General features: G+C 33.2%; 1 protein-coding gene across 1 annotated transcript in view; it reads left to right on the plus strand.

Moving 5' to 3' along the window:
- Positions 1-13,011, plus strand: part of NGR-A31 (neuropeptide receptor A31) — a 136,018-nt gene that overhangs the window by 117,416 nt on the left and 5,591 nt on the right. Inside the window, exon 6 of the mRNA XM_073080849.1 lies at positions 9,572-9,721. Within this exon, the coding sequence (XP_072936950.1) occupies positions 9,572-9,721 (150 nt within the window). The remainder of the gene's footprint in view (positions 1-9,571; positions 9,722-13,011) is intronic.

Raw genomic sequence — 13,011 nt, forward strand, 5'->3', positions numbered from 1 at the left:
ACGTATTTGCCCATACATTTCCAGCGCCCCTAGCGGACTGTATCAGAACTGATTGGAAATGTAGGTATGGGAAATACGTAAACAAATACAAAAATGACTGATTCTTGTAAAAACGTAAAAACTTATACTAAGGGTACTGCGCCGACACGATCTGTGCCTGTCAAAATATTCTACCTTTATGACAGTATTATTTCGTCTGACACGACACGTACAATGTCTGTAAATAAATGGAGTCTTACCCAGTTCGTGCCCTATTACGTATAAACGTGTGTAAATCACGTATGGTTTATGTGGCATATTAACTCTCTTTATGTTCCTTGATTATGTTCCTTGGCACGAAACCTGATGTCTGTAGGTACCGTACGTGCATTACAAAGGTTGTAGACCCAATCCAATAACGTGCCAAAAACGTTTGGCTTAACTAGTTAAGTTTTGAGTAATGATACCTTGTAGACAAATGCCCTGAAATATGAAAATTAGGCACAAGTTTCTATCAAAGTCATGCAACCGCATGATTTCTACAGACATGTGATTTTAATTAAATAAATCCATAGATAATATTACTATTAATAGGTGTTAAAATGTATTCTCAATTTATTTTTATTAGTACGTCAAATTGCATTTCAGTCGTTCTGATTTATACCATTGGAGTAACGATAATGACGGCCGCCTGATGGTAAGTGGCTGTTACCGCTAAAGTACATCTGTATTTAACCACAGATAACATTGGATTTATACCAGAGGTCACAGATTACACTAGTTACCATGGCTGTTGCTACCCTAAGTTGGGATGCCACGGATAAGCATGTCTCCCTTATCTGACTTTCCAAAGCGGAATGCAGCAGCGTTTAACACTGCTGTTAAGAGGCACAAATACGGATGACAGTGGTACGTATTTGAATCGAACAAAAATAGGAAAAAACTACTTGAAAACCTGTGAAAAAAGCTGACCTGGCTACTAGGTTCCCATATACCACAAGATACAATTATCCTAATTGAAGCCATCGCAAACATGATATTTTTCATTTGTTACCTTTAATATAATAGAAACTGGAAGGCACAGAAATTATTCCATTTGCAAACAACAAAGCAGCACTATGGTAATATTAATCTTTTGATTTCATGGAAATCAGTTGCATGGCGTAATTTTATCCGAGTTGGGCGCATTTTGCCGAGCTTGCATAATATCTGAGGGTATTTTTATGCAAATCTTTTCTCAGAATATTTTAAGAAATTCTCGTATAGTTATAGTGTAATGGAAGAAACTGGTCATAGTTTCTCAGTTAGTGGTCCAAGTGGAGTTTCTTATTAAATTTATAGTTCCTCTGGTAGTACCTAGATAATTACTTTATCGGCGTAAAATATGAAATCTCGACAACGCTCTTTAGAAATAAAAATTAGTAACATTCAGTACAATGTAAAGTTTAAATTTATTGAAAGCCATAAACTTTTATGTGGTGCGCAAGTGAAGTTTATTTCATAAATCAAAGCAAATGTTCGTTAACATATTGCGGGAAAACAAATCAGGATACAAATATTTGTCTGTTTTCCGCGCTTCATAACACTAAAGTTTAATCTGATAACTGGGAGAAGTTGTTTTAATTGTACAAATATTTATATCATCATCATCATGTGAAGACTATTTGTAAATATAACATTTTTTTTTTTTGATATTTTGCCGCCGTTACTATGTCACTATGTTTATCTTATCGAATTACGAGTATTGAGGTCTTGGCGAGTTGTTATACTCTTATGAAGATAAAAAAGGGCTAAAGCTAAGACCCTTTTCCAAGATCCAGTTCCGTAGCATCAACCATTCAGTATTGAGTACTCACTTTATAACACATGGGTAGATGTTTTCTTCATCTGTATCAAGAAAAAATTACTTAATGTAATGATGTTGATGAAGCATAACTATAATTATCGTTTATAAATATCGATATGGATAACTGGGGAAGAATGCCAAAATAATTTGGCTGGGCCGAAACATGATATGAATAAGAAGGGAGTAAGTATCTTGAAGACAGCTAGTGAATGAAGGAGGAAAATACATTACCCTCGCCCTAAATTAATTAGGGCAGAAGAATGATAATGAACAGAACACAACCATGGTATACGCTGTTATTACTTGTAGGTGGGAAAGTGTTACAGGTAATTAATACGGTCATATGAGTACAATAATAACCGTTCTCCAGGAAATAATTAATTATAAATATCTAAGACAATCAACGAACATGCAAGAATAACAATCTAATTTAAGGAAATTGAACCTCAAACGGGACACGTGTATCCCTGTATTAGGAGTTTATAAGAGTTAATATACTTATACCAAGATATTTATTGCAAAAAATATAATTTATCAGACCCATGACAGTTACGTATGAGTCTATACTGATACATAACTATCATGGTAAATCGCTTAATCGATCCACGTCCGCCCCCCACCTGTCCGCGGAAGGGACGACGGAAGCGTACGCGCCACCACCTGCCCGTAGGGCCTTGCTACCGTTAAACCTTAAAAGTGTTGACCTCTTACAAATACACATAACAGGCTTCGAAATGAAAGTATTTTAAAAAATATGAAAGTATTCAAGCGATAATCCGGAGACTAATGGTGAATTTCGGTGTCGGCTTAAGGGTTTAGGGTTCATATTGACGTACCTGTGATTTTGGCCCGTATATAATGTTTTATATTTTATACAGAAATAATAAAAAACTGTATATTTTTTGTAATTTTCAGTTGCACCAAAACAATCGGCCGAGTAACTCGCCGAACAAAGGCGAGTATATAAACGCCGCAAGCGATTAATTATTACCACTTGTCTGTACAAGTACGAATGATTAAGAGATTTAATGGTTACTTTAACTATTTAATGACATTCCAAAATGGATATTATAAATAATTATACGGTACCCACAGTATATAATACATGTATTAATACGATACAATAGGATACTGGATACTCTTTATAATAAGTACACAAAAATGGGCGTTTACATCAATAACAAAATATGAGTAAAGACGAAAAGATCCTAAAGCTAGGCGGCGATAATAATATATAGAGATATAGATAATAGATATTTAAAAGAAACATTACAAAAGGAATTATCTAATGGTAAGGTGTAAAAATAAATACTAAGAAAGAACCTTTTATTTTCTTTCTCGTAGTATTTACTATTTATACTGACACTTGGTACTATTTGAAGATTCACCAGCAAATAATTCTTGGAGGACTATGTATATACCTAAAGTCCAGTCTATATATGTATACTTTAAACTATTAAGAATGTTTAATTAATCAGGTTTTTCTTTTTAATAATAATTTATTTAGTGTAACTTCGAAAGTACAGAAAATTTTATGGTTTTATTTGTATCAGTATTCGCTTACTAAAGGACAATACGCGATCGGTTTCTCTTAACTTTAAACATCGTGCTTATATCAAAAACTAAAACCTTCGCTTACAAGTAAGTATATAAAATGCTTCTGGCATGTGAGGTAAAATCCGCTCGATTTTCCCGGGGACCTCACACCGTTTTGGCAAAAAATAAACTAGATACATATCAGCGACTTTACGGATCTGTGCAATTTACCCGAATATAATCTGGAGCGTGTAATCTAGGCAAAATATCTGGTATTTACTTTTATGTCGTACCTACTACGAAACTATTACGTACGAAATACGTACCCCATTTTGTAGTATATTTTGTTAGTAAGCGGAAATATTATTGTTGATGGAATTACGCGAATGACATAACAAAGTTCCTTATGTGGAAAAACAGTATTTGCATACCTAATAATGTTTCAGACTTATCACGTAGGCACAATGTTATTACAAAATGAGATAAACACACATTTTACGTCAATTAATAGAAGCTCGCTCATCTAGACGTTATTTATAACTAAAAGTAAGTTATTATGATTTTATACTCTTTCTCGTACATTCAGACTTATCTACTGCATGTTTTTTAGATGAAGATGAGCCTGCTTGATGAACAGAAACTATTACTGCAGAACTTTTTTCAACTTATATCTTGCGATGCCGTTCTTTGATATTTTTGCGATTCATTGATACTTTATACATTAATATTCATTAAATTGGCATTTTCAGCCAGAAACACACAGACAGACACAGGCTTGACTGGAATTTTCTTTTATTTCTTACTTTACTTTAGAATCCAATATATTGGAGACTTGTATTTAAATATTTGTTCTACCATAAAATATCTGTGAAAATAATAATACGCTTCTAAAGGCACAAGAACTTTTACTAATAGTACGTATCCCTACCCTTATGACAGACAAAGGGACGAACGGCTTTCTAATTGGTTTTCGTAGCGAGTCCTAAAACGTTTACACGGATATTTTAACAGCCGGTTATTTATCTGCGACCGAAATGGCTTTCTAAAAAGAAAGAACAGAACCCACACGTGTAACACGAATGGAAAGCCATATCCCTGCGTTATTTCCTTGTGATGGAATTCCGGGTTTGCCGGGAATTGGGCCTATAAGTCAGAATGTCTTGATATAAATAACAACGTTATTGGCCATCGGTGTCCTGTACGGGACACATTCGCTTCGGACATCAATATACAGTTTGCCGTTTTTAGAGGATCATCCACAATCGTGTAGGTCGCAATATAAAACAATACGACAGAAATAATGACTTGCGTAATTGCTGTTAAAGTCATTATTTACGTTACAACCTTTTTCATTTACAGTTTTAAATGCTACAAATACTGGCTTTAAAAGTGGGGCTATCAATGTGATTTGGGATACCTAATCGATATTTGTTGCACCTTATTCTAAAACTGAAACACAGGCTTTAAACAGTGTGTGCTATAAGTATGAAGGTTCGTGCGACCCGGCGTGAATAAAATTTCTTTTAATCCCTCTAAGTCGTACATCACTTTTGCTAAGGAACTATTCTCAAACAAAATATTATAAATGTTAATGTTTCCAAAGATGACATTTTTGCGGAAGTCGTTGTTACATTTTATTAATCTGTGATATGATATTTAGAAAAATATTATAAAAAAATGTGTCTGATATAAAAACGCAAATATTGAATACTAGCTGACCCGACAAACTTTGTACCGCCTCAAAATCTATTTATCAAATATATTTCATATAAAATATTGCCTATGTTACTCGTAGATAATGTAGCTTTAGAATGGTGAAAGAATTTTTAAAATCGGACCAGTAGTTTTTGAGCCTATTCATTACAACCAAGCAAAGAAACAAAGTTTCCCTCTTTATAATATTAGTGTAGACATCGGGTATAAACTATTTTTAACTTTTTAGTTCTTTTTTAACAAGTAATCAAATCTTGTTTTTAAAAAGCATATTTTCTTTTGATTCTATTACTCATAAATCCTCAGTAAAAATATAAAAATGTATATTCATTAAAAATACAGATGGAATTAGGGAATCTATTCTTAGTTTATCATATCATCATCGCAGATTTACTGTCATTAGCAAGTTCGAGTGGGCCGGCACGCAGTAGGCACATGTTTGCGGGTTGAATATTTCATGACCCACATAAACAGGGTGAAATTGCGAAACAGGCACAATGCTGTTAAAGAGTGTTTAGTAACTCGAAAATCGTAATTCTGCTAAACAGTGTTTGGTAACCCCGAAAATCCTATTAGTGCCATTATTTTCCTATTCCTACAACCAATGAGGGACCGTACAATAGGTATAGTCCCTCATTTATGAATAAACGGTTCAAGCTATCTAGACCTAAGCTCTTTTCATACCTTATTATATAGTACCTGTTTTAGATTCGAAAATTATTACTTTCTATGTGAATTGGTCTGACATTTTATTCTATTACATAAAAGTAGAGGTCGTGATGTTTGATGAATATTTTGCTGAAATTTAGGTTACACTTTTCAAAATGACAGCAAGATGAAATTTACAAACAACATCGAATGATCCAGTTTTTATTACATCGATGATTAAACGTTATTTCAATTTACCATACATTTCTATCTGCAACAGTAGCGTTATGACGTAGCGATTGCTCTGGTAACAAGTGACGATCGAATTGTTGACGAATGGAATGATCGATTGAACCATCAATCGATGACATCGATCGACGATTGTTCGTTTTGTGTGGACGCCCTTACATGCAAAATGTCTAAATACACTTTACCATGGAGAGGGTTAATGAGGGACGCGGTGTGCGACCATTTCGTTATCCGAGTCAATTTACCTCTAGAAGCCTAAATGCCTATTAAACAAGTAAGCCGGTAATATACCGCGAAGCATATTTACCAGAAGAAATTTATGCATGAAATTTATACTGAGGGTAAAGTGAGCGAAATTACTGTCGAACGAACACTCAACTCGTAAATTGTGTAGCATTATTGTATGTATTTGTTATGTGTGCGTTTATCTTTCATTTGAATTTTTTTACGAAAGAATGAGACATACAATCATCTTCGAAAAAAATTCCATCCGCAGGCGAATAATGATAATTATCCATTTCCTATTTCCTTTACAACAATTGAGCTAGAAATTAATCCGTAACTGAATTTTAGCGGAAGCTTCCGGGGCTTTATGCTTAATCCGTTTTTCGAAGCTTTGTAGAAACTAATTAATTAAATAACTTGTAAATCTAAATTAGGGAAAGGGAAATTTTGAACATGAAGCGAAATGGGAAGCGTGAAGTTGTTATTATGTATGACGACGGGCGGTGCGATATCATCTCGTTTATTAAGTTAAATAAAACGCACATATCCTAGAAATGTGACAGTGACTCTATTGCCTGTTTAACAGACTTCAAAAAAGGAGGTTTCTCAATTCGACCGTATATTTTTATGTTTGTTCGGTAATATCTTCGCTTATGAACCGATTTTGATGTTTTATTTGTTTCAAAGAAGAAATGTCCAAGTCATATTGGACAGGCTGTTTACGCCGTTATCCAACGAAATATAATGAGCGCCGACTTCAGAAATATGTACTAAACCAACATTTCGTTCTATTATTTTTTTACTTTGTAGTGACATAGAAGTCGGTTGTATTTATTGTTATTTTTTCTAATTATGTAATTGTTTTCAGTTGTAGACAGAAATTTCGACCTCTATTAGACAAAAATGAATAGAATGATTATAATAATGGGTGCTAATATTTTTACTCTTACAAAGGTCTTAAAGAGGCAAGGAGAGATTAAATCTTTTTGAAATAATAAATTTAAACTAGCAACACACATAGTCCCATAATTCCCTTTTAGTTTGGGTGTAATGAACAACTTAATGCCTGACTGGCCGGGAAACAAACCCAGACACCTCTACGAGTGGAGTTCTCATACCATACCGATCTGAACCGCAAAGCCTATGTGTCAGACAGGTATGGTGACCATCAACACAAACAATATTGTGCACATAGTTTTAAAATAAAATATTTGAATATTAAATTAACTCCTACTGCGATAAATCTTACATATAAAATTTATTTCACAATATAGACCGAACAGTCTTTGTTCTAAAATATTACGTGACACATAAATCAAATAAACTAAAGTAAAATAAGATTATTAGGGAATAAATCATTAGGATACGTACTTACTTGCAATATTGCATCACTTATAAGCAAACACAATAGAATAATCGGTTTTAAAGTCGCTTTAAATATAATATTATACAAATATATACTACAATATATAAGTTGTGTATCATAGTACTATTAGTATATCTCTGGGCATAACTTTGAACGGCGTGCTGAGGTAACTGCATGTTGAAATGGCAAGAATGTACATACGAGTACGTAGACACAACTAATCTACCCGCCACAGGCGGGCATTATTGCGCTAGGGATTAATCTTGAGACCTACAAGCCAACATTAGCTTGCAAACTATTTTAATGAAATCTACTTGTATCTAGTGCTTTTAATTACAAATTTAAATACGCAAGGTTGCGACTTTAACACTTGCTTCTTCAATAAATTATATTTATTAATAGTATTATGTTTAGTTATTACTATATAGTGTAATGTACAGCAGTGGTCGCATGTGTCCTGCGACCCCTCGGACCTTACTAGGACCTAATTTGTCGCCCGCATCATTTCAAATTGTGAGACAATTTGTTCTTGAGGACTTTTTTCCGCCGACAAATTTCGGTGCCTATTCGTGTTTATTTTTGACAACCTTTTTTTCCCTCGTATGGCTACTATGTGGCCCATGTTGCCAAAAAGATTGCTAGACCGCTGGTATAGTATTAGAGCAGGACAGAGTTAAATACATTTTGAAGGCAATAAGCTCTACTTGGAATATACCACCGAAATCTTATAAGAATAGTCGAGCGCATTTATATAAGAAGAAACACTTCACGATAAGGTACGTTCTGTCTTAGTCTGCACCTCATACCAACACAACTGTAGGACTCCGATTGTATCTGGGTTGATTACAGATGTCCATAAGCGGCAGTGACCGCAACCATCAGAGGAACAACGGACCCCTTGAAAATATAACAAAAAACTGAGTTAATTATTATAGGTACTTAAATTATTACACTTTAAATGCTGCGTCGTATACAAAAGAAAAAGATCAACCTTTTATTATTAAGTTCCTAGAAAATAACAATATTTTCACTTCAATAGATAGTAATTTAGTGAAATAGTTGTCGTGGTTACGGAGGTCATTTCACTTAAATACTAATTAAAATAACCCATGCAAAAGTAGTTAGCAATAACCCGCTCATTACGGTTAATCCCACAACCAGTAGGTACTTACTAAATTAGTAGCTTTGCGTTTAATAGTCGTGAGGTCTACCATAGCCCTGATTGTGGTTCATTTGGGACGTGGAATATTCGATATGGGTCAACAAATATGTGATATTAAACATATCACTGTCTATACAGTGAAAGCCTAAAAGTTTCTAAATTCTGGCTCAATGTGGAAGCCCGAGGTTCGAATCCAGGGCGCGAAAATATCCCTATCTTTTTACCTCCTGATGATGATCATTGTTATTCATGAACATTATTAATAAACGTAACAATGTAACTATAATGAAAACAAAAGTTGAGAAAAATAAAAGTACACACAACTTAAAACCTCCATATTAAAATGCTAGTAGTCAGAAAGATTTTTAAACTTGATTGATTAGGATAATTTTCTTTTTAAAAAGTCTCGAGATACAAACTTCAAATCTTGCCAAGGGCGCCATATTTAAATCTTACCCGAGGCGCCCATGACCTTACGACGTTACCTCTAAAATCGTATCTGGCTTTATTATGTCATCCTTCGCTATTATCTTTTATTTATGTCAAACGTTTTCTTGAGCTTGCCTTGTTAGTATAAGAAGTAATATGTGGGAAACAAATCTTGCTACTGAATTTTAAACCACTTAACCCCAAACATTACACTGAAAATGTTTATACACGTCTGGTTTGGATGAGGCATATGATTAGTTTAATTACGTCATTCTAAATATAATATGGACGTCCTAGGATGGCGGGTCAATTAAAATTTCGCATCCCATGGTATGGATATCAAATGGAATTTTCTGAGGAAAATATGGGGATAAATTGTTATTAAAAACTTTTCATAAATTTACTTGTTCATATTCAGGTGTTGTATACGAGGATAGCAGTCGGATTGTGGCAGAGCTCGCACGGCTTGGAGCAGATAGGGAACGTGCAGTGCTGCGCGGCGCAGCATCCTCGGCCCGATAAGCAGCATTTAGACCAACAAAGGACCTTCATGGGGAACACTGAGAAGGTATACTGATTATATTTATTAAAATATTTCTTTTAAAAAAACTTGGTACCAAAAACCGTTTTAAGTTACCTCTTAAATAAAAATATGTTGCAGGTGGGTAGCTATTTCTAAAAATGTTCTTTTTTAAATTTACGAGCTTTCAGCACACCAAATTATAGGAAATCACTGCCCTTATATCTGCAAACAACCCCAAATAAGATTAAAGTTCTACCAGAGATCGTCCATTAGAGCAAGTAACTTACGCCCTTGAAACCGAAACACAGAAATGCTTAACACTATTTTAAGCAAAATATGTATCGCCTCAATCATACTATGAAGTAAACTAAAACGTGACTAAATTAGATGTATTCATACATATCGTTCTACTTATTAAAGTTACAATAGATGGAGATAAAATATCAATAAAACTAAATTATTCAGAACTACTTGACCTATTCTCTATACAACTTTGATGAATCAATAATAAGTTACCAATTATATAATAACAATTGTTTCAAAATCGAATTGTCTTGGACATCCTTTGATATTGGCAAGATCATTAAAACCAAACTATTCGAGAAACTATTCAAGCGTACAAATGGCTTATTCTAATTGTAGTATTTGCGTGACTTTGGACTGCGCAAAATTTAAATTCTTTTTACGAGTTTTGTTACATTCATTTTGAAAATTCTTGTGATTGTTTTGAAGTTTGAAGTATTCTAAATGGTGTGAAATTAAGACAACCCGGGGCTGTACCACACTGGTCTAACTTTTTTTTAATGTTAGGTACATTAAAAAGAATAGCACACGAGCATGCAGTGCACCTGATGGTAAGTAGCTAATTGCCCCCTGGACATCTGCAATCAACTCCAAGTAAGATTAGACTCTAATTGAAGCCACAGATGCACCACAGATGGCTGCTACCTCTGAGGACTAAGCTGGAATGCCTCGGAAAGTAAGTCTCCTTTAATACACCATTCAAAACAGAACACAACAGCGCAGAAAACCTTATTACGAGTAGATGGATATAAAACGCTTATGTGTTCTGGTATGAAGGGTTATTGAGGGATACGCTGGTGTATAATTGCTTCATGTGATCCAATTATAGTTTTTTGACGCAACGCGTCACTTTTCATAACAATGCCAGTTTCGAATAGGACCACTCTCATCGATATACTACTAAAGTAGTAGTATATCGATGGACCACTTTATATTTAGATTTTGCAATCAAAATACAGTGACCATTTACTATCATTCAAACTGCTCGTTAACTACATATTTATAACAATAAATAATCACAATAAAAAGAGGTAAAATGGTGTAAAATAATCTAGAAATATACCTATGCAACATAAATAATATTCGTCACGTCACGGCACTATATAATTTTTAATTCTGACCCGATAAAAATAAACGTGAAACATAAAGCTTTATGATCGTCACTAAAACCGGAATACCATTTTATACTTAATACATATATGAAGGATTTGGTTCATAACCTTATTTCAAAGATTTTATGAAAATTTATTCAGCCAAATTTAAGTGTATAATTAATAAAAACAATTTTTATACACAGTAAGTAAAGCAAAAAAATCAGGAGGTGCTAGAACCCTTTGTGATTCGACTCCTGCGGCACCACCGCCACACCTACTCGTATTTCTGCCTCATAACAGAAGTGTTAAACGCTGCTGTGTTCTGGTATGAAGGGTGTGGTTATTATACGTATTTTATGCCAATATGTCGAGAGCGTCGTTTATTGCAAAAAAGGGATTCGACGAATCGGGATATATAACGCGGTCAAAAAGAATAATGACCTGAAGTAATCCAGTGACTAACGTATATTTGATCGCTAGTGGCGATTATATTTGATATCTGATTATAGGTCCATTAGGGTAAAAGTAACCTTAGTAACTTTTTTGTGAAAATTAAGAAAGGAACATTAGAACGGTAATGTGGTATCCAGAGATTTGTTTATTTATATGTGTATGTGTATGTAAGTCTTTGTATATGTGAATTCATGAACTTAATATATTTGGATAGAGAATCATTTAACAAAAGCATTATAAAAGCGGTACTTAAAATTTCACTGAGTTTTGTCAAAGCATACGAGTACCTAACTTAAAAGTTAAAGGTAGATAATCTATCGGATATAAAAGGGATTTAAGATGATGGAACATTGATACCTGATACTTTCTGCTGGCGTTTTTTGATCTCCTTAAAGAGTATTTCAAAGAATCTGTAATATGATTCTTTAAGTAGGTTTGGTTTGGCTGTCAAAAACATTAAAATTAAAATAAATAATCTCATATTTATTATCTCATATTATTTATGATCCCAAATTAATTGTAATAATTCTTAGTCGAATTAAATTGGACATTTAAATTAAACATTAATTAGTTGTATCCCGTCTCTGTTATATTTTTAAATAAAACTACTATCTAACAACAACAACAATATTATCAATTCAAAGTTTTTTTAAGCTAAATATTTTTTTTTATTTTCATGAAAACTATATACATAAATAACTTTTTGGAAAAACTAAACTATATATATTATTGTAAACTGAATTAAGAACAATTCAACACAAACTCAACATTCACACAAATTAGTTACAAGTGAACTAAAACTTTATATATTTGAATAGAATAAGTCTGTTAGTTATGCGTATTTGTGTTTTTCCATTCAAATAAATAAAATCGAGTGTTTGTCTGTGATGTTAGGATTATTTCCGTTTTTGATTTGTGTCTTTACCAAGCTAAAATGTAGGATTCTTGACAAAATACAGTGACTAACGAAAAGGATACCTTTTCTGTATATTATTATAGAAAAAGCATATCAAATACAAATATCAGACTTTCGAGTTCGTACATACACAAATAAACTCGTATTGCAAATTGCCGTAATGGTTTCCGCAATTAATTTGATCGATCATTTTCCTAATCTACGCAATTGAATTTGAATACAAATGTTTTCGTTGAGTAGCAAATAATTGATGATTGATATTGGAATAATGTTTCTCCGTCGCCTTAAAGTTATGGCATAAAGTTAGTGTCGATCGTCACTCAAATTAATTAAATGCCTGCCAATAACTAGATAACTACACCAAAAATTATTCAAATTAAAGCAATTTTATCAACTTTTTCTGACAAGTTTTGAACAAATCAAACTGAAATAAGAAATGGTAAATTTAATTATTATTTATTACTACGTATAAATACGTAATACTTAGATTTCTATACTACAATAAATGAATATTAATCGAAACTTGAAATGATAAATGGCTTTCTAAAAGTACTTGGCTAATCGTAAAC

Source organism: Epargyreus clarus, unplaced genomic scaffold (genome assembly GCF_041222505.1).
Source record: "Epargyreus clarus isolate Ecla_fem2 unplaced genomic scaffold, WU_Ecla_fem_2.2 ptg000015l, whole genome shotgun sequence".
Classification (NCBI taxonomy): Eukaryota; Metazoa; Arthropoda; class Insecta; order Lepidoptera; family Hesperiidae; genus Epargyreus; species Epargyreus clarus.